Here is a 23,753-nt window from a genome sequence, read left to right on the forward strand (position 1 = left end):
TACTTGATCCCTCAAGTCTCAGTGTTCACATCTATAAAATGAGGAGAATTGTGGCTGTTTTGAAGATAAAATGAAATTAAATATATATAAAGTGCTTAGCACAGTGCCTGATACATTACACAGGCCTAATAAATTTTCACTATCATTACAATTCTAGTTATTGATTTATATGATGACCAAATTCTTTCATTAATTTCACAAATATTTTTGAGCTTCTCTGTGCCACACAGAGGATAAAAGATGGCACATGATTCACTGTTTGTCTTTAAAAATAAAAACAGCTCACTACAAGACAGTGAAAGGACTAAGTTGCAGTCCCAGGGAGGTGTCCTTGGCTTGTTCGGCAGGGCGTGGTTTAAGATATCTTTCCTGGAAAAGATGAGATCTGAATAAACAGCAGTTAGCTAGTTAAAGGTGGTGGGAAGGGAGGGAATAAGGGGAGTGGAGTGGAAAAGGCTGGGGGTGACAAGTAAATGTGAAAGATGGTGGGCTGGGGTAAGTACTGAGCCTGCCTGCTTTTTTGATGGTGCTTTCGATAATGTATTTTGAAAAATTACAGTTTCAATGAATTATGTTTAATAGTTTTAGTAAATGTGCAGATTAAAGCAGTTGCCAGCTAAGTGATGAGTTTCTATTTTTCAATTGAACTTGTGGTTCAAGAGTAAGCCACGGAGAAGTGCAATTTGGTTCAAGTACCAAGGGTACACAAGGGAAAAAAGAAGTGTTCACCAGAGAGAGAGAGAGAGAGAGAGAAGTTAGGGGGTTGGGGAGGAAGGGAAGAAGGAAGGGGAAAAAAGAAAAGCTATTCTTTAGAACTGGGAGTTTGTCATGGAAACTGTTTTCCTTTTCTGCATTATTTGTTTCAAATATTTTCAATATTTAAGATTCAGGTCATTTTAGTTTTGTAATGAATTTTGCATAGTTGGTACTCAATTTCTTATTAATGCTCTGGATAATGGGAATGTGACTACTTTATAGGTTTCTAATTCTCAGGGGCTATATTTCAAAGTATTCTGCTGAAAATCCTGCTCAAGGAAGACTGACTTTGATGCCTGTTTTTGCCATTCAGAGTTATTAAGGCAGCATTCTGAAACTTGACTAACTTTCAGGTATGCTCAAATGACTTCAGTCTTATTCAGGGAATGTATCTCACTAGAAATAACTAAGCAGGTTTTATTACTAATGGCTTTCTTTCAGAGAATGTCAAGACTGTATTGAATCTCCCTAAAATTTAGAGATTTAGAAATATTTAGAATCTAAATAATTCTCCAAACTTGGAAACTTTCAGATGGCAAAAGGGGGAAGGATTCTGCATATGGACAGAACACAAATGAACTTAAATCTTTTGGAACACTATTACCTCTGCAGAAACTTCTAGGCTCCCAGGAAACTGTCTCCCTCTTCTCTTCACTCAGCAGTACTGCTTGTAGTATGCTGAGACAGCTGGGGCGCTATCTGCCTCCACACTGCAAAGTCAAATCCCCAGGGTGCTCTGTAGCTGTCCTCAGCAGCTAGAACACTGTCTCTCACAAAATGGAGCATCAAGAAAAATGTGTTAGTGTGTTGAATAAATGAGTGACTTCTGACAATAAGTAACTATTATCTGAGTAAACTTACTCTGTTAGATTTATCTAGCAATCTCTGTCTTATCTTTAGCTTGATCCACAACCAGTGAATAAAATAATGACATCATTGGAGGTTATGCTTAGACACATTGTTTATCTGATAACCAAGACTTCATCCTCCTGAACCATAGCCAAATATTTAATAAACATCATCATACATCATCTCACTTCTTTCTCCGAGTGAAATGATACTTTGAAATTACCTCAGTCCCAAAACCAACTGCATGCAGGTACTTTTCACAATGATTTTGTTTCTTTGGCATGTAGTGGCTCCACCTGTGAAGATTTATATTGCTAAGTTTGCTCCAACTTTGCCATGTGATCAACAAGGCAGGACATATGTCAGGACAAGGGTCATGAAAGCAGCAGAGGGATTTGATATCTGGTCAAGCAACTCACCTGAGAGTGAGTGCCCAGGGGGTCATGAAATTTTGGTTTGTATCTCTAAGCAGATTGGTGTAGGAGCAAATAAGAGCTGACTGTCGAGTGGGTCATAAAACCAGGTGGGACTAGGCTCTTAGTGCTGAAAAGGAATCACAAAGTCCATCCAAGCACAGCTGTCCTCTACAGTGTCCCTGACTGGTGTCTGTGATGAATAGTAGGCTGACAGCCAGCAAGAAGAGCCCAGAGACTGAACACTGAGGTTGACCCTGTCAAGGGTAAGCAGCTGTTAAGAAATTGGAGCCTCCAGGCAGAGACCTTGATTTTGAAGCAAACTACTGTCCCAAAGGGAAGCTTCTTGAAATTTCCCCCTGGAGCTGAAACTAACCTTAGAGCTTGGTCTGCCCTGGGGTTTCAGGAATCAGGGAAGTTGTATCCCCTGAATAAGTGTGGGTGGAAAAGAACAGACCAGGTTGTTTTAAATAATTATGGGGCTCACACCCTCTGAGCCTGAGGCACAAGGCCTTTGTTGTAGAGACCAACACCACCAATAATTATAAACAATCAGGGACTCCAGATTATTAGGGAGTGCACCCTGTTACAGGAACAAAAGTATGCAATGGAAAGAAGATAACTGAATTAGCCATCAACTAGGTTCAATTGATTACAATGATGAGGGACTTTTAAAAGCATCTGGAAGACGGGTAATCAAGAATAGCTGGCACTCCTGGCTGGTGTAGCTCAGTGGATTGAGCACCAGTCTGTGAACCAAAGGGTCACTGGTTCAATTTCCAGTCAGGGCACATGTCTGGGTTGTGGGCCAGGTCCCCAGTGGAGGGTGTGTGAGAGACAGCCATACATTGATATTTTCTCTCTCTCTCTCTCCTTCCCTTCTCCCTCTCTAAAAATAAATAAATAAAATATTTAAATAAAATAAAATAAGATAATAAAAAATAGCTGGTACTTAATTGAGAGCTCATTATGTTGTAAACACTTTACATACATCATGTAATTTAATCCTCATAACAGTTCTGTAAGGGACATATTATTGCCCCAATTTAACACTTGAAGAATTGATGCAGACACCAGCCCACAGTGTCCGCATCATTATGGATGAAATGAGATATTCACACGGACTGAGTCTTGTGGAGGAAAAGGGACAGCATGGCTTTTCTCTCAAGGGGAGGAAAAGCTGTGGCCCTTGCTGCGACCAGCCTTTATTGGGTTTCTTGGCACATTACATTATAATCCTCATGTACTATGCCCAGGTTGCTTTAGGTGGTTACCTTTTACAGAAAACAAAGGAGCCAATGCTGCTAATCACATCATAGAAGAGGGGTATTTGCAAATAGAAAGGGCAAAAGTGGTTGGACCATTTACACTGGTCCTAGGAAGGTTTAGCATGGATTTTAGGAAGTTACTTTGCAATAAATATTTGCCACAAATCCAGGTGAGAGAGTTTTTAGCAAAAGCAAGACTCAAATCGGCCTAAGCATATTGTAGGCCTGATTCCCCAAGAGAGAACCTATTTGTGGGTATGGGTCCCGTGCATCTCCGAGTGGGAGCTGGGCCCACACCACGCAGAATTCTCCTACAAAGAATGCAAAATTTAAAGAGGTTAAGCAACTTGCCCAATGCCACTCAACCGATCAACAGCATAACTGGGATTCAGAATCCGGTGTTTATGACTCCAATGCTCAAACTCTGACCCCTGCATGGTGATGCTGAGCAGCTCCTTCCCAGATGGGCCACCAACTTTTGATACATATACACTTTATTGTTTTATACAGGTGTTTTTTTTTTGTTGTTGTTGCCTCAGGATGCAACACACTGTAAGTTCTTCCACCCCCAAGGTAATTTTATTTCAAAAGACCCTTTGCCTTCTCCTGACCATTAGCCTTAGCTAGGGCCTTCTAAATCTACTCCAAAGACTTGTCTAAAGTTTGAGTTTCAGAGAGAAATTCCTGAAGTCTTGGACACTTTTCCCTTAGAAAACCTATGGGCTTGTCATGCAAATGAGAGCACTTCCTCCTGGAAGGGTGTGCCCTAAGAAGCCCCGGAGAGCTACCTTGGCTCAGCCACAGAAAATACACTGCTTTTCCCTCAGGCAGCAGTTGCTTACCTGATGTCTTACATTTCAGAACCAGTTAATGACTGTTAAATCTTCTCAAGAAAAGGAAAGATTGTGTCAGGAGGCTGGTAGTCTCCTCCTGCAGACCAAGAGGTCCCTGGCATCATTTCTTTATTACTTATTTATTCATTTATTTCCTCTGGCACTATTTTCTTTTTAAATTATATTTTATTGATTATGCTATTACAGTTACCCTGATTTTTCTCCCTTTGCCCCCCTCCACTCAGTACTCCCCACTCAGACCATCCCCACACCATTTTCCATGTCCATAGCTTATGCGTGTAAGTTCCTTGGCTATTCCATTTCCTATAGTGTACTTTGCATACTCAGGCTATTCTGTAACCACCTATTTGCACTTCTTAAAAATATATTTTATTGATTATGCTGTTACAGTTGTCCAATTCCCCCTCTTTATTCCCTTCTGCCGTGCACACCCCTCCCACCCACATCCCCCCCCCCTTTAGTTCATGTCCATGGGTCATACATGTAAGTTCTTTGGCTTCTCCATTTCCCATACTATTCTTAACCTCCCCCTGTCTATTTTCTACCTACCATTTACGCTTCTTATTCCCTGTACCTTCTCCCCCTCTCACTCCCCCGCTGATAACCCTCCATGTGATCTCCATTTCTGTGAATCTGTTCCTGTTTTTTTATATCGGTATTTTATTCAAATAGTTATTTTATCCAAATAGCAACTTTGTTGAAGGCTAGCCAACAACATATCAAGACACTAGTAGTTGTAACTGAATCATTTGGAATGTACCACCCCAAACATTTATATTTATAAGTAAGTGCTCAGCAAACACACAAAACACCTCTGTGTGTTGTGTACAACCAAAGAAATCAAGTCACTATAATGCACTATAATGCATAACTATAAATGATTGCCAAAGAGGATTTCAGTTAGCTGAATTTCCATTCTTTTTCCTAAGGAGGTAAGAAAATAAGATTATTTACACATTCTAGAAATAGTCCTGCTTGATATGTTTTCTTAAGAACCAGTGCAATTGCACTTTATTGAGGTTATAAAATATTGTTGAAGTGGCTGAAAAAATATTTCAAATGATTTTAGCACAACAAATTTTACTAATTTATAAAACTATGAATAAGGAAAGAAAGAGGAAGAACAGATTGTTTGTGCTCAAAAAATTAAGAAAAATTTCCAGACCTAAAAATATTTCAGTGAGAAAATCTGTCTCTCTTTCTCTCTCTCTCTCTCTTTCACATATACACACATACATACATACAGAGACAGATTCTTTTAAACATTCTCACATTTTTGGATATGAGTTAAAGTTGGAAATAATGCACATTTAATTAGGGAAAATTACATGACTATCCTTTAGTAATCTTATATTTTTATAGCTAACAGAACTAAAATTGCAATCAGGGCTAAGATAAAAGGCAGCAGAATTTAAATTTCATTTTTAGAAGAAACTCAGTGCATATATAAAGACCAATAAAGCACCCCTAATGAGCACCAAAGTTTTCTATATCACTCTTTGGAAAGAGAAAATCAGATTATTTGCCATCAAGTATCACACAGATCTCAACCACCTTTGAGAACATAGGAGGGAAAATAGTTAACTTATTTATTCTGGCAATTCATACCAGCCACCTGAAGTTTTCCAGTTCCCATCTTTTCCCCTGCTCAGCCAGGAAACTGGAGCTGTGCTGTCTATGGACACTGCACCTGCTTCCAACAAACCCCCAAGTGAGTCCTGCTGTTCAGACAATGTGGACAGGTATAAAAGCAAACACTCCAAGGTCAGACAGCCATGAATTTGAGCTGTGGTTCTTACCCTAATCACCTGTGGGACCTTGAACAAGCTACTTGTTCTCATCTGTAACATGGGAATAATAGTAATAATCATACTCACAAAGCCCTCAACAGATTGTTTTCTTAATTATGTGATCAGTTAGTGTTAGTTATTCTTATTATTCCTAGAAGGTAAGAGCCTGGAAAGGTGTGTGTTTATATTTTCCACACTTAGCAGAGTGTTTTCTCTGAAGAAGTGACTGAGTGTAGGTCAACTGAATGAATTCTGGTAGTTTTCTGTAGCTTGCTGGTGGTAACTATAGACACAGTTTGGGTTGGATATGAGTTTGAAGGAATTGAGTTGGTGAAGCCCAGTTTCACTCACTGACCTATGTTATCAATGGGTTAGGATTTGCTTTTTCCATACAAGATGCCTCATTTCTTTTCTTTTTCTTTTTAATTTGAATTTGCTTTGTAGTTGCCCAACACTTCTCTGACTCATCATTACTAAATCATGGATTCTCCATCAGGACATACACATGGTATTTTTCAAACATTTAATTGCTTCTCTCTTTCCCCAACTGCTGAGACCCTTGAGGGCAGAACCCACTCTATCTTGTCATTATTATGTATTTAGTTACTAATAGATGCTGCATGAATCTTTGCTGAATGAATGAAATAAATGAATGGCAAATTTTAGTGGGCCCTGAATTACTTGAACCAAACTTTTAGTTAGCTTACATTTTATGCTATTTATAGGTGCTTGATCTCCAACATGAACATGAAAACTTGGGGCAGCAAAGCCAGTAAGCAACGAAAATGAAACTTCTAATTTCCAAAATACTTCAATTTCCATGACATTAGCTAAGGTCTCCAATGACTAGGTTTTAAAATCTTTTACACAAGAGACTTCTGGCCAAGATGGAGACATAGGTAGATACACTTTACCTCCTCAAACAACCAAAAGAAGGACAACATCAAATTTAAAAACCAAACATAACCAGAACTGCCAGAAAATTGAACTGTATAAAAGTCCGACAACCAAGGAGTTAAAGAAGAAACATTCATTCAGACTGGTAGGAGGGGCAGAAACAGGCAGCCGGCGTGGAGAGGATAAGCTGCAGGATGGCAGCTGGAGGACAAGGTGGGTTAGGTGGTGGCTGGCAGTCCCACATTTGCATGCAGGTAAACTGGAAGGAACAATTGGGGAGTGAGACAAACCATGCAACCCAGGGTTCCAGTGTGGGGGAAATAAAACCTCAAAACCTCTGGCTATAAAAATTGTGGTGGTAGGAGGAACTCCCAGCCTTACAGGAGAGTTAATTAGAGAGACCCATGGGTTGTAGAATGTACGCAAACGCACTCATCTTGGAATCACCACTAGAAGAGCCCAATTTCTTATGGGTAGCAGGGGAAGTGACTGAAAGCTGGCCAAGAGCCAAGCAAGAGGCATTGTTACCTCTCAGACCCCTCCCCCACATATAGCAACACAATGCAGCAAAGCGAGTTGCCCTGGCCTGGCCAATACCTAAGGCTCTGCCCTTTACTACACAAGAAGTACACCAAATAAATATGGCCCAAATGAAAGACCAGATCAAAACTCCAAAAATAGAATGAAGCAATGAAGAGATAGCTAACCTATCAGATGTACAATTCAAAACACTGGCAATTAGGATGCTCACAGAAATGGTTGAGTATGGTTGCAAAATAGAGAAAGAAGTGAAGGCTATGCAAAGTGAAATTAAGAAAACTATACAGGAACCAACAGTGATGGGAAGAAAATCGGAACTCAAATCAACAATTTGGAGTAGAAGGAAGGAAGAAACATTCGATCACAACAAAATGAAGAAACAAGAATTAAAAAAAAACAAGAAGAGGCTGAGGAACCTCCAGGATAACTTTAAATGTTCAAACATCTGAATCATAGGGGTGCCAGAAGGCAAAAAGAAAGAGCAAGAAATTAAAAACTTATTTGAACAAATAATGAAGAACTTCCCCAATCTGGCAAAGGAAATAGACTTCTAAGAAGTCTAGGAAGTTCAGCAAGTGCTAAAGAAGTAGGACTCAAGGAATCACACACCAACACACATCATAATTACACTACCCAAGATTAAAGGTAAGGAGAGAATTTTGAAAGTAGCAAGAGAAAAGGAGACAGTTATCTACAAAGGAATACCCACAAGACTATCAGATGAGGAGACTTCCGCCAAGATTGAGGCATAGGTGGAAGCACTGTGCCTTCTCGCACAACCAAGTTTAAAAACAACAAAGTTTTAGCAACAAAAATGCAGCAAAATCACAGAAAATTGAACTATACGGAAGTCTGACAACAATGAACCCTTCAGCCAAACCAGTAAGAGGGGCAGAGCCAGAAGCAGAGCGGGGTCAGGCAGAGAAGATCCACCGGACCAACCCAGGCACGCAACCCAGGCATGCAGGCAGCCAGGGGCAGATCCCAGGTGTGGAGAAGCGGGCGGACCCACTGAGGGCGCAAGGCAGTGGACTCACAGAGCGCGGACCGTGGTCACACATTCCAGTGCAGATAAACCAGTGAAGGAGCAAGGGGTGAGACAGACCATGCAGGCCCCAGTGGTGGGAAGTGGCATAGGGGACCACCATTGTCCCTCTCTGACCCTGCCCCCACATAGAGTCACAAACCAGCAACCTGGGTGGCCCCACTCTGGTGAACACCATACGTAACAGGCACAAACAGATCAAAACATGGCTCAAGAACAACTCAGAGCCCCAGAGCCAATAAATCTAAGCAGTGAAGAAATAGCCAAACTTTCCGATGCACAGTTCAAAACACTGGTGATCAGTATGCTCACAGAACTGGTTGATTTGAGTCACAAATTAGAGGAACATATGAAGGCTAAACTAATTGAAATGAATGGAAATGCACAGGAAACCAATAGTAATGGAAAGGAAACTGGGACTCAACTCAAAGGAGTGAGCCAGAAAGAGGAAAAAAATGACCAAACAGAAAAGGATGAAAAACAAGAATTAAAAAAAAAAAAAAAGGAGGAGAGGCTTAGGAACCTTCAGGACATCTTTAAACATTCCAACTTCCAAACTATAGGGGTACCAGAAGGGGGAAAGGAACAGCCACCAGTGAAAAACTTATTTGAACAAATAATAAAAAAGAACTTCCCTAATCTGGCAAAGGCAATAGACTTCCAGGAAATCCAGTAAGGTCAGAGTCCCAAAGAAGTTGGACCCAAGAAGGAACACACCAAGGCACATCATAATTATATTAGCCAAGATTAAAATGAGGGAGAGAATTCTGGAAGCAGCAAGAGATAAGGGGACAGTCACCTACAAAGGAGTTCCCATCAGACTGTCAGCGGATTTTTCAGAAGAGACCTTACAGGCAAGAAGAGGCTGGCAAGAAGTATTCCAAGTCATGAAATCCAAAGACCTACACCCAAGATTGCTCCATCCAGCAAAGCTTTCATTTAGAATGGAAGGGCAGATAAAGTGCTTCTCAGATAAGGTCAAGTTCAAGGAGTTCATCATCACCAAGCCCTTATTATATGAAATGTTAAAGAAATTTATCTAAGAAAAAGATAAAAAATATAAACAGTAAAATGTCAACAAACTCACAGCTATCAACAATTGAACCTGAAAAACAAAAACAAACTAAGCAAACAACTAGAACAGGAACAATATCACAGAAATGGGGATCACATGGAGGATTATCAGCAGGGAGGGAACGAGGATGGGGAATGTAGGTGGAAAAGTACAGAGAATAAGAAGCATAATGGTAGGTAGAAAATAGACAGGGAGAGGTTAAGAATTGTATAGGAAACAGAGAAGCCAAGGAACTTATTTGTAGACCCATGGATAAGAACTAAGTAGGAGGGGGGTGCAGCACAGAGGGAAAAAAGGGGAGAAAAAAATGGGACAACTGCAATAGCATAGTTAATAAAATAACTTTTAAAAAATAAAAATACTAAATGAAATAGCAGCAAATAAAATTTGCAAAACACTGTAAAATAATAAAAATAACATAAAATCCAGAAAAGAGAAAATAAAAGATTCCCATCAAAATAAAACGATAATCAGATAGTTTAAATAAAACTATAAATATCATGTTAAAGTATCACAAGTAATTATGTACGATACATATTGGGAGTAAGGTACTTTGCACCTGACAGTCTTCTTTTACCTTTCATTTTTGGTCTGTTTTAGATAGCAATGAAACAAAACAAAACAAAAACCCAGAATAAACTAGAAACATTAATTAAAGAAACCATCAATTATATTGCCATTATGTTACAGAACAACAGGTCAAAGTGGGGGGGCAATATTTGGCCCACCCAGGGATGCTGAAAACTGTTACAGAAAACAGGGGCCCCTCGCAAGGATGGTATACTAATACCTACTGGGCTCATCTGTCTGCCACCAGAGGAAAGACAGCTCTCAATGCCAGAGATTTGTGAAAAGGAAAGGAAAGGTTTATTCAAAGCTATACAGACTTAAAGCAGTGACCCGATGTTCCCATAAAAATATCAAAGTCCTTTAAGATAACCACAGATGCCCACAGTGCTCCCTTCTCCCCCTGTCCTAACTCTGGGTACCGTATCTCAGGAAAAGCAGCACACATCTGTGTTTCAGGCCGCTGGCATCGTCAGCTGTGTTGCCGTCCATGCAGGATCTCTAATTACTCCAAAGCCATGTGGCACCTTCTCATGGTCTACTGGCAAAGAGTTCTTTCACCCTTCTTCCAGGCAAAGTCTCTCCTGCTTCCCAGGCCACGTGGCCAAAGGGAGCACCCAAAAGCTGCATAGGACTCTTCTACCAAAGCTGCAGGGGTCCGCACTCTGCCAAAAACACATGTCTTTCTTCTTCACCTGGCTGCAGGGATCTCCATTCTGGCAAAGCTGGGTGGCTCTCTCTTTCACCTCACCAAGAGGGGTCCTTACTCTGCCCCAAACTGCATGGCTCTCCCCAGTGGCTGCCATGTCTGTGTTTAAATCCCCACGCCAGTCCTCCTTTGCAGCCCCATTCTTGACTCCTCCTACAATCAGTTACGCCTGCCAGGACTCCCATACCCTCCCAGCTTTACTGGGCTGCCATAGTGAGTCTGGGCAAGTGTGGCCCCATGGTGTGGAGCTGGTCAACTCCAAGCTCTCATGCAGGTACTGTAACTCAGGGGACCAGCCCCCAGTTACATCCTGGGTAGAAGGCACTCCCTTCTCCCTGGCTCAAAGCATGGCCACAGCTATTTAACATATCTATGAAACCAGTTAAAGGTTATAGATACATTAAATGACCATGCCAGAGGTTAGTTGCGAAACTATTGCTATGCGAAACAATTCTCAATGGCCCTGCTCCATTTGTCCCTTCCTCCAATTGACACCTTGGGGGGGATGAGGACATCTAAATATTTCCTGGAAACCATGAGTTCTGGACCCCATTCCAAATCCTTTTTTTAAGGCCCCCCTCCTGTTACAATTATATTTTCAGGTCTGAAATACTTAAAGATTTACTGATGTTACTTATAATAGTCATTTATGTGTGAATTATAGTTAAAATATACATTCAAGGCATAACAATGGCAGAACGATGAACCTGAAAAAATTCTTAGAGGTCATTCAATCTAACTCCTTTATTTATCAATGAGAAAACAGAATATGTAGTGGAAAAAAAGATTTACTTGCATTTAATCCAATCAATTTAACAAGCATTCATTGGATGCATACTAAATATCAGATTTGATGTAAGACATTGAAAAATAAAATATTAGTTGCTCTTGAGGAGGTTACGGGATAGTCTGAAAAACAAATGTACACAAACAATTGCCACTTAGAGGCAAAAAGTACACTCAACCCACCATGAGGCCCGAGTACAGGTGTAAATGTGCAATTCTATTCCAGGGAAGTTAAGCATCTACACAGACAACAAATAAGGTCACCTCTCAGAATAAGAATTCATTCCAGATGAAATTAAGTGAATGGATAATCTTTTTTTCTTCTAATTTTTAAACTAAGTAAATATCTTAGGATGCTCACAAAGATAAATAAAGGAATCATAGCCATAATAACAGTATGAACTATTATAACAAAAACAGAAAGAAATAAAAATAGGTAACTATGAAAAAGAAAACTAGAAGTCTTGAAACTGATCAATGTATTCACTAAAATTTATTAGAAGAGGCAAATTCTGGATTGACACAGTAAACTGAAGACAGTAATGAGGAATTCACCCAGAATTTAATGCACAGAGACAGAAATATAAATAATATTCATATTCTCTAAGAAAACCTTAGAGATAGGCAGAGAGACTCCAGTGTACATCAAGGAGACATTCCAAAAGAACAGGATTGATAAGATTTGAGAGAGAGCAATATTCAAAGAGCTAAATGGCTGAGAATTTTCTAGAAGAAAAGCAAGATATGTGTTGTTACATTGAAAGTATACTGCTGGTACCAAGGAGATAAATACGAGTAAGTTTGTACCTAAACACATTATAATAGAAATCACAGGGTCTCAAGGATAAAAAGAAAACCTGAAGAACCTGTCAGAAAATACAGAGCAAAGGACAAGAGACGGCAATTAGACTGATATCAAACTTCTTTTCAGCAGATAGGTAGATAGACAGATAGACAGAAACTAAATTGCTGAGTGATAATACTTGGCAACTTAAAATCCTGTGCCTTGATAAGTGGAGACAACAAATATGTGGCCTTTTTGCTTCTGTAGCAGGAAAAAGCCTTTGCCTCCCCTCAACACTCATTGGTGGGAAATTACCTAAATATAGTAGGAAACACATAAAGATAGTAGATGCTAGATACCCACCCTTCCCTCCCCGCCAGATAACAAGTATCTACCACAATCCTTAACTCCATCAATGACAAAAAGTACAAAAATTACAGATCATTTAGTATTCATCTCACAAGACTGGAAAAACAAGAGTTAAACCAAAGAAAGAAAAAGAAGGCCCTGGCTGGTGTAGCTCAGTGGATTGAGTGCGGGCCTGTGAACCACATGATCGCAGTTCAATTCCCAGCCAGGGCACATGCCTGGGTTGCAAGCCAGTTCCCAGCAGGGGACACACGAGAGGCAACCATACATTGATATTTCTCTTCCTCTCTCCTTCCCTTCCCCTCTAAAGATAAATAAATAAATTTTTTTAAAAAGTACCTTCCTCTGGAGAGGTTTGTGTTTAAAAAAAAGAAAGAAAAAGAAGAACATAACAAAGGTAAAAGTAGAAACAGAATAGAGAAAGAAAACAAAATATATAGATGAGCAACACCAAAGCTGTTTCCTATGAAACAGACAAACTTCTAGCAGAAAGAAAGTACAAATAATACCAGGAACAAGAAGAGACAAAAATACAGAGATGAGATTTGTTTAAATCATAAGGAACGACTATGGACTTCATGCCAGTAAATTTTAAATTCTAAATGAAAGGGAAAAGTTTTGAAATGTTAGTTAAGCAACTAGATATTTCTGTCTTCAGCTCAGAAAACTCCAGGCAGGAAACATAGGTAATCAGAAACAATTGTTAAAGTCTTGGCAACAGAGCTGATGGCAGAATCTTTAGGTGCATCTTTATTTTGAAGCAAGGCAGTTAAGTGGGAGGAGTCTCGATGAAGATCAAGAATAAAGAGTGATGGAGTTGGTGGGAGAATCAAAGAGAAGCGATGACACCTTCTCTTTGTGTCACGAGGAGGGAGGAGAGGGATTCAAGAAGTTGAGGGTCAGCAGAAGAGAAGTTAGATGAATCAAGGAAAAAGTGCAGAGTACCCATTGGATGTGGCGATTTGAAGGGCTTGAATGACCTTTGTTTCAACAGGGCCAGTGCCACTGTGTGGCAGCAGACATGTAGCAGACGTTTAAACAGGAAACAGGACCTAGACTTTGCCAAGTGCAGAGGACTTCAGGAGCTTGGCTCTGATGAAGAGTATAGGAAGTGAAAGAGGAATCTGTAGGGAGAGAGAGGCGAGAAAAGCAGTCATAACAGATGGGGATGGGGTGTGAGAGCAGGGAGAGCTGGGTTTTGAGAACGGGTGGGTGGGGAGTCCTGAATGGCAGATAAGACAACCTAGTCATATGACAATAGTGGGGAGTAGGGAGGCCAGGTGCTGAGAGAGATAACTTGTATCAGGCATAGGAATTTGTAAGGCATTCCTGCCAGATAACCTCTGTTTTTCTGTAGAGGAGAAAATAAGGTTATTTACTGATGGTAAGAAGGCAGGCGTCACGCAGGGTCCTTGAGGAAAAAAAGGTCAGAAATAGTTGCCAGGAAAAAAAAAAAGGGGAAAATAGGCTGCCCAGAGCATATGCGAGGACATGGAGGGACTTGTCAGGCCCCAGCAGAACTAGCTATGATCTGTGTTGAGGCCAGGACCCTGGGTTTTCACTGTGTGCATTTTCCTTACAGCACATTAAAATTTAGGATTCTAAATATTTTGTAAAGATATTTAAAGATTTCATTAGCCATACTTCCTCTATAGAAGAGATTAAATAGAATTTACTTATAAAATCCATTCTCAGGTTTTTCATTCAGCCAAACTGCAGTTATTAGAAAATCACATTCAAAGGTATGCTTGTTTTGAATGCATTCAATGGGAATCTTTTTTAAATTTTTAAAATTTATTTTATTATTTTTATCTTCACCCAAGAACATTTTTTTCCTTGCTTTTAGTGAGAGAAACATTCATTGATTGTCTTTTGTATGGGCCCAGTAGGGGATCAAACCCCCAACCTAGGTATGTGCCCTGAAAGGGATTAACCGCACAACCTTGGGGGCATTGGGATGATGCTCCAACCCACTGAACCAACTGGCCAGGGCCATTGAATAGAAATCTTAATGGAACCAAATTCTTTTTAAAATTTTTATTGTTGTTCAAGTACAGTTAACTCCATTTTCCCACCTACCTTCCCCCGCCCTACCCACGTCCACCTCCGACCTTCAATCCTTCCCCCCTTTGGCTTTGTCCATGGGGTCCTTTATACATGTTCCTTGACGACCCTTCCCCTTCTTTTTCCCATGATTTTCCTCTTTCCCTCCTCCCCTCTGGTTACTGTCAGTCTGTTCTTTATTTAAGTGTCTCTGGCTATATTTTGCTTGCTTGTTTGTTTTGTTGATTAGGTTCCACTTAAAGGTGAGATCATATGGTATTTTTCCCTCACAGCCTGGCTTATTTCACTTAGCATAATACTCTCCAATTCCATCCATGCTGATGCAAAGGGTAGGAGCTCCTTTCTCTCTGCTGTGTAGTATTCCAGTGTGTAAATGTACCAACCATAGTTTTTTGATCTGCTCATTTACTGATGGGCACTTAGGTTGCTTCCAGCACTTGGCTATTGTAAATTGTGCTGCTATGAACATTTGCATAGGTGCATAGGTTCTTTTGAATTGGAGTTTCAGGGCTCTTAGGGTATAATCCCAACAGTGGAATTGCTGGATCAAAAGATAGTTCCATTTTTAGTTTTCTGAGGCTATTCCATACTGTTTTCCACAGTGGCTGTACCAGTCTGCATTCCCACCAACAGTGTACTAAGTGAAGCCATATTCTTGATTGTTGGGCTTTAAAAAATTGTGGAACTCTTCTGTGCTTTAGCTTCTGTTATATGGAATACTAAATATTTTAATTGTGTGTGATTGGAAATCCACAACTTTTGAAATTTATAGGGCAGATCAACTTAATAGGCCATGTGAGAATTCACTACAGCATAGAAGTAATCTATAATGAACACCTTTAAAATTGAGCAAAAAGTTTATGAAAAGATCTTATTTAATAAGTTATTTGCAGTTCTGATGCTCTTTATTTTTAAGTAACTCTTTTGGGTTATTGATGTACACTATTTGCATGTGCTTAGCAACCACATCCAAGGTAAAGAATTGAAGCTCAAGAATAACGTATTGTCTCAATGGAAGATATAAATAACTAAAGTGGAAAGAATTATGGGATCTTAACCTTAAATAAAATGTAGTATAAGTTATTTACAGGAGTTGAAAACTCCAGTGAAAATGGCTAGTTATTTATAAGAAGTAAGGAGTAAAATAAAATTCTGACAGGCTTGGAAAACTATAATGTCAACAGTTATCATGTAAGAATAAAACTGCACTGTGAAACCTCACCAATCTTGATACACTTCTTTGGAATTTGTAACAATTTTGACAAAAGCTTAACTGAAGTTTACTTTTTCACTATTATTAATCAAATTATAGTATAAACAATATTTATAAAGTTAATGTTTAAATTACTTTAGAGAACAAATTATGTTCAAGAACCATACTTAGTAATAATGTATATGTGCATTATAAACACTTTAATCTATCCTTAAGGTAGTTAGTTCTCTTTAGGTATTTTTGTTCTTCTTCCTTTAAAAACATAAAACTGTCTTTTTAATTGTACTATTCTTCTTTACCCAGGCAAATGGTTATTTCATATAAAGTAATTGAAAAAATTATTCTACTTATGTTCATTTTGGTCTGCCATTTTACTTTAAAAAGCAAAATATAAGATAACAAATTAATTATGAGGAAATTAGTGCAATTTACTGAGCTTCTCCTAAGTGGCATGTAATATGTGAGGCATTTTAAACTATTATCTCTAATATCTCTCAAAATACTGCAAGATAGATATTTCTGTCCTCATTCCTCAGATGGAGAAATTGATACTAAAGTTAAGTGATTTTTCTGAAGTCTCAAGTATCTTCTGAATCTGCTAGAGAAGATAATGTGTATCAAGGGCTGCACATAGGGTCTAGGACATAGGAAACAATAAATATCAGCTATGGCTATTGTTATTACTATAAAAAAGAGGCTCATTTTAATTGTAGGTGAGAATTTATTAACAGATGAAACAGCTCTTCTATCTTTTGGATCTGTTTCAGCTGCATTTGAGTATTTGTTCACTTATTCATTTAATAAACATTTACTGAATGTATGCTATGTATCAGGAATATCAGCATGAAACATGGACAAAGATGTACCTCTGAAGTAGCCCAATATTTTAAGAAGTGATCAGCCACAAATATACATATATCTGAATTTCCAACTTTCATACTGACCAGCTATAAATACACATATGCAAATATATTTAAATATACAAAAATATATACTTGTAGCTGATCATTTTGAAAGTTGGAAATTCAGACATATTTTGGATAGAGATATACATATGTAAGGAGGGACCAAAAAGTGACTGGAATTTATTTATTTTTTAAAATTTATTTTTATATTTATTATTTTAGATTTTATTTATCTTTAGAGGGGAAGGGAAGGAGAGAAGGAGAGAAATATCGATGTATGGTTGCCTCTCATGGGTCCCCCTCTGGGAACTGGCCTGCAACCCAGGCATGTGACCTGACTAGGAATTGAACCTTGATCCTTTGGTTCGCAGGCCTGCACTCAATCCACTGAGTTACACCAGCCAGGGCCTGACTGAAATTTATTTATAAAAAATTGTGTATTTATTCTTCCATGTTTAAACTTCAGTCACTTTCAAAGTACTCTTCATTTGATAAAACACACCCATCAAGACATTTTTTCCTGCTTAAAACAGTTTTTGAACACATCGATTTTGATGCTTTTTAGTGCTCCTGATGTTTTTTGTTTCACCTCTTCCACATCATCAAAACGTTTTCTTTGAGGACTTTTTTCATCTGGGGAAACAAAAAAGAAGTTGCTTGGGGTCAGATCAGGTGAATAGGGAGGGTGGGGGACGGGGGTCATGCCATTTTCAGTCAAAAAATGCTGACCACTCAGCGTGGTGTGGGCAGGTGGGCTCATAAATCATCCATCATGAAATGGGCAAATGTGTTGGAAGAGTCTTCAAAAAGAATTCACTGCAGTCTCTCACAGCCTCTTACAACACCAGTTGGTGCATTGATACAGATGGGTTCCTAGAACACTCACCTAGTGGGGGAAGCCGGTACTACAAGTGGCCCACCCTCCAGAAGATAATTCCAGTTTTTATGGATTCCACCTGTGTATATACACGCAACACACACACACACACACACACACACACACACATATGTGTGGGTATATATATATCTCCAAATATGAATTTCCAACATTCACATTTTTAATGTATTTATTCTATACTCAAATAGTATTTATATGTATTCCATGTTAGAGTTTTTGAGCTGAAAAAGATTTGGAAATGACCCAGTCTAAAAAACCTTTCATTTTACAGCTAGAATACTCAAGTCTACAGATGTTAGAGGCCTGCCATAAATCAAACAGGTACTTAATACAAAGTCAAATTTTACTGATCACCAGACTACAGCTTTGCTCACATCAACACATTTCATTTCCACCAGAACAAATGAATGGGAAAAAAACAAAAAACGAACGAAAGATGACACCTAAGTAAATTCCTCTCATCCGTGTTATTGCAAAAGGCACACACTGAGAGCAAAAATAAATTCTAAAACCTTTTTTTAAATGTAGGTCAATAATCTAAAATGTACAGGTGTAATACATCTGAAGACTAATAGAAAAACAATCATTAACATTTTGGAGTTAGAACAGAACAGCTGGTCATCTTCCCAGGTCATGATAAAAAAAATTTCAGCTTACCTGTCAAGTTACCCATCTGTCCAAGCTGAGAGAGACCCAGAGGCCACATTTCCATTTTTTTTGGTTCTTGCCTTTACACTGAACTTAAGAAGAGGCTCCAGGAACTGCCTTGAAGCTGGCGGCCTTGGAGTGGGTAAGGAGGAAACAGAGTTTGGCACCCAAAATATGCCTTTGGAGATATTGCTTATTTTAAGCTGGTTATTTAAAAACTTTTTAGACTTCCGCCAAGATGGAGGCATAGGTGGAGATGCCGTGCTTTCTCACACAACCAAGTTTAGAGACAACTAAATATTAGCAACAGAAAACATAGCCAGAACACAGAAAATTGAACTTTTTGGAAGTCTGATAACAACAAATTCTTCAGCCTGACCGGTAAGAGGGGCAAAACCAGCAGCTGGTGGAGTGGGGTTGCACAGGAAAACTCGGTCAGACAGACTCGGGTGCGCGGAACCCAGGCGCAGGGTTGGACCTACTGAGCCACCGAGTGAGCAGGGCTGAGATTTGACTGTGGTCGCGCATTCGTGCGCAGGTAGACAAGCGAGGGAGTGGGTGATTGGACGGGTCCCAGCAGGCCCAGTGGTGAGCTGCATCAGAGGGCACCGCCATTTCCCCACTCTGACCACGCCCCCACATACGGCGTCACAACACAGTGACCTGGGAGTCCAAGGTTCCACTCCTCATACTTAACGGGCTTGAACAGACCAAGAATGGCTCAAGAAGATCTCAAAGCCCCACAGCCTATAAATCTAAGCAATGAAGAAATAGCAAAACTCTCAGACGCACAGTTTAAAACACTGGTGATCAGGATCCTCACAGATCTGGTTGATTATAGCCACAAATTAGAGAAACATATGAAGGTGAAACTAATTGAAATGCATGGAATTGCACAGGAAACCAATAGTGATGAAAAGGGAACTGGGACTCAAATCAATGGAGTAGACCAGAAGAAAGCAAATAATGGCCAAACAGAAAAGAGTGAAGAAGCAAGAATTCAAAAAAATGAGGAGAGTCTTAGGAACCTCCAGGACATCTTTAAATGCTCCAACATCCGAATTATAGGGGTACCAGAAGGGGGAAAGGAACAGCCACCAGTGGAAAACTTATTTGAACAAATAATAAAGGAGAATTTCCCCAATCTGGCAAAGGAAATAGACTTCCAGGAAATCCAGGAAGCTCAGAGAGTCCCAAAGAAGTTGGACCCAAGAAGGAACACACCAAGACACATCATCATTACATTAGACAAGATTAAAATGAAGGAGAGAATCCTAGAAGCAGCAAGAGCTAAGGGGACAGTCACTTACAAAGGACTTCCCATCAGACTGTCAGCTGATTTCTCAAAAGACATCTTACAGGCAAGAAGGGGCTGGAAAGAGGTATTCCAAGTCATGAAATCCAAAGACCTACAACAAGATTGCTCTATCCAGCAAAACTTTCATTTAGAATGGAAGGACAGATAAAGAGCTTCTCAGATAAGATCAGATTCAAGGAGTTCATCATCACCAAGCCCTTATTATATGAAATGTTAAAGGGAGTTATCTAAGAAAAAGAAGTTAAAAAAACATGAACAGTGAAAGGACAACAAACTCACAGTTATTAACAACCACACCTAAAACAAAAGCAAACTAAAAGGACAGCTAGATCAGGAGTGGAAACATAGAAATGAAGATCTCAAGGAGGGTAAGCAACAGGGGAGTGGAAGGAGGAGAAGGGGGGAGAAGGTACAGAAAATAAGTAGCATAGACAGTAGATAGAAAATAGATGGGGCAAGAATAGTATGGGAAATATAGAATCTAAAGAACTTGAGATACATGGTCATAAACTAAAAGGGGGGTAATGGTGGGGACGGGGGGTGGTAATGGTGGAGGGGAATGAAGGGGGGAATAGAACAACTGTAATGGCATAATCAATAAAAAATAAATAAATCAAAAAAATTTTAGTGAGAGAAACGTGTGTGTGTGCGTGTGTATGAGAGAGGGAAAGAGAGAGATCAGTTTGTTGTTCCACTTATTTATGAATTCATTGGTAAACTCTAGTATGTGCCCTGACTAGGGATAGAATCAGCAGCCTTGGTGTTTCAGGTTGGTGCTCCAAGCAACTGATCTACCTGCCAGGGCAAAACTGGTCATTTTTTTAAAAAAAGAAAGACTTTCCCTGGCTAGTGTGACTCAGTGGATTGAGTGATAGCCTGTGAACCAAAAGGTTGCCAGCTTGATTCCTAGTCAGGGCACATGGCTGGTTTGCAGGTCAGGTCCCCAGCTGGGGGTGTGGGAGAGGCAACTGATGGGTGTTTATCTCCCTCTCTTTCTCCCTTCTTGCCCTTCTCTCTAAAAATAAATAAATTAATTAATTAAAAAAGATTTAGTTAAAAAGTAGAGAAAGACTCAATATATAGACAGATCTACTATCAGAAATATACACTCGAAACAAACATGATACTATTAACCAATGTTGCCCCAACAAATTTAATTAAAAATTTTAGAAAGAAAAGAAAAACCTTTGACCTTCCCCATAACTGCCTAAAAGGAATTTAGATAGAGGAATGAGACCTGCTCATGGATGGGAGGTGTCATCATAGATAAGTATAGTGTAATATGAAGCGGTGTGCGATAGACAGGGAGGAACCAAGCAGGGCCCATTTAATCTGTGTCCCTTTGTTAAAGATGACCCCAAAAATATTAATTTACCAAACATTTGCTCTTCTATCTCCATGTGACTTGCCTTCCTGCCCTCTGAAGTTCCAAACAATAACCCCCTCTGCCTTCTACTTGGCTCAAAAAGACAAGTAAAGCCCTAACCACCCAGTTTGTCTCAGCTACCAGACTCCTGGATGGAGAACTAGCTGACTCATATTCTGCGGGTTCCTTTTTGACTCTGTTGGTTGCTGTTTATACACAAAAGTTTTTAATTTTGATGCAATGCAGTTTATCTATTTTTTCTTTCATTAACTGTGTTTTTGGTGTCATATTTTGGGGTGGCAAGCACTGCTCCCCTTCAGGATTGGGATTGAGGGAAAAGGAGGAAGCAAGAGCAATTGGGCTTTTTTATCAGTCAGAGGCAGTACTAGCATAGGGTTGGGGTGAGGATTAAAATAGGTAGATGCCATATCCAAGGTTATAAAAGTAATGTGAATGCAGGACACGACTCCCGCTGCTGGAGGAAGGGGGGCTTGAGTATGACCTGGAAGCCCTGTAGCTTATTTTCACTGAGAAGCTCAAGGCACCTTCACAGTTTTGACTCAGTCCTTGCCAATCACACCATTCTCCTCTCCTTTGCCTTTTGACTTCTCTCCTGGAGCCCCAACTCAATCCTCAATTCCTCCCACAGCTAACCAGAGAAATCTTCACTTCTCCAAGGAGGACATACAAAGGGTCCACAGACATATGAAGAGATGCTCAGCATCACTAACATCAGTAGTACCACAATGAGTTGCCACCTCACACACGTCAGATTGGCCATCATAAACAAATCAACAAACAAGTGTTGGAGAGGATGCAGAGAAAAGGGAACCCCAGGGCACTGTTGGTGGGAATGCAGACTGGTACAGCCACTGTGGAAAACAGTATGGAATTTCCTCAGAAAACTGAAAATGGATCTGCCTTTTGACTCAGCAATTCTGGGATTATACCCTACGAGCCCTGAAACACCAATCCAAAAGAACCTATGCACCCCAATGATCATAACAGTACAATTTACAATAGCCAAGTGCTGGAAGCAACCTAAGTGCCCATCAGTAAATGAGCGGATCAAAAAACTATGGTACATTTACACAATGGAATACTACACAGCAGAGAGAAAGAAGGAGCTCCTACCCTTTGCATCAGCATGGATGGAATTGGAGAGCATTATGCTAAGTGAAATAAGCCAGGTGGTGAGGGAAAAATACCATTATGATTTCACCTTTAATTGGAACCTAATCAACAAAAGAAAAAAGCAAACAAAATATAACCAGAGACATTGAAATTAAGAACAATCTAACAATAGCCAGAGGGGAGGAGGGAGGGGAAAGTAAAGGGAAGAGTTTTCAGGAACTACTATAAAGGACAAATGGACAAAACCAAGGGGGAGGGTAGAAGCAAGGGAGGGAGGTGGGTTTGACTGGGATGGAGGCAGGGATGGGGAGAAAATGCAGACAACTGAAATTGAACAACTGATGATCTGCATGTAACCACATCCTTCAGCCCTTGTATACTCCGGAGTAGGGCTCAATCCATTCTGTGCTGAAGACAGTAGGGCTGGAGGGAGGAGCCAACTTTCCAGAAGTTCTTCTTAGAATTGTTCTCTAAAGAGTTGCTGTGTCTGCTTTCTCATCAGCACGTCTGTGAGAATCTAGTTCACTATAACTACCACAATAAGGTTAAGTTTTTGTGGGGTTTTTTTTCAACCTCACAGTTCTACTGTTAGAAAAAAAATTATTGTATAAAATACTCATAACGTAAATCATCCCAATCATTCCAAGTGTGTAGTTCAGTGGCATTAAGTACAACCACATTATTGAACAACCATCTTCACCATCCATCTCCAGAACTCCCTTTATCTTGCAAACCAGAAACTCCCCTTTCTCACCTCCCCTCAGCCCCTGGCAACCACCATTGTACTTTCTGTCAGTACGGATTTGACTACTCTAGGTAACTCACATAAGTGGAATCATACAATATTGGCTCTCTTGTGATTGACTTATTTCACTGAGCATACTGTCTCAATATCCATCCATGTTGTCACATGTGTCAGAATTTCCTTCCTTTTTAAGACTAAATAATATTCCATTGTTTGTGTATATAATGTTTTGTTTATCCAATCATCCATTGATGGACACTTTGCTTGTTGTCACCTTTGAGCTATTGTGGTGTACAAATATCTATTCAAATCCCTGTTTTGGTTATTTTGAACATATATCCAGAAGCAAGTATTACTGGATCATATGTCTAATGTTCTGAGAAACCACCATACTGATTTACACAGTGGCTGCACTTCTATACTTATCATTTTACACTTCTACCAGCAATGCACAAAGCTTCCAATTTTTCCACTTCCTCACCAACACTTGTTATTTTCTGTGGTTTTTAAATTTTTATTAATAGTCATCCTAGTGCATATGAAGTGGTATCTCACTGTAGTTTTGATTTGCATTTCTCTAATTAGTGATGTTAAGCACTTTCCATATGTTTATTAGCCATTTGTGTATCTTCTTTTCAGAAACGTCCATTTGAGTCTTTGCCCATTTTTGGGTTGGGTTGTTTGTGGTTTTTTTCTGTTAAGTTGTAGGAGTTATTTATATATTCTAGATATTAACCCCTTATCAGATATATGGTTTGCA

At 39.6% G+C, this 23,753-nt stretch overlaps 1 protein-coding gene across 1 annotated transcript in view; it reads left to right on the forward strand.

Annotated features, from left to right (window-relative positions):
- The first annotated feature begins 448 nt into the window (after positions 1-448).
- COLEC12 (collectin subfamily member 12) overlaps positions 449-23,753 on the forward strand; it is a 233,281-nt gene continuing 209,976 nt past the window's right edge. The window contains exon 1 of the mRNA XM_053664309.1: positions 449-495. Within this exon, the coding sequence (XP_053520284.1) occupies positions 483-495 (13 nt within the window). The 5' untranslated portion in view covers positions 449-482. The remainder of the gene's footprint in view (positions 496-23,753) is intronic.

Source organism: Artibeus jamaicensis, unplaced genomic scaffold (assembly GCF_021234435.1).
Source record: "Artibeus jamaicensis isolate MK-2021 breed Jamaican fruit bat unplaced genomic scaffold, CSHL_Jam_final contig_354, whole genome shotgun sequence".
Taxonomy (NCBI): Eukaryota; Metazoa; Chordata; class Mammalia; order Chiroptera; family Phyllostomidae; genus Artibeus; species Artibeus jamaicensis.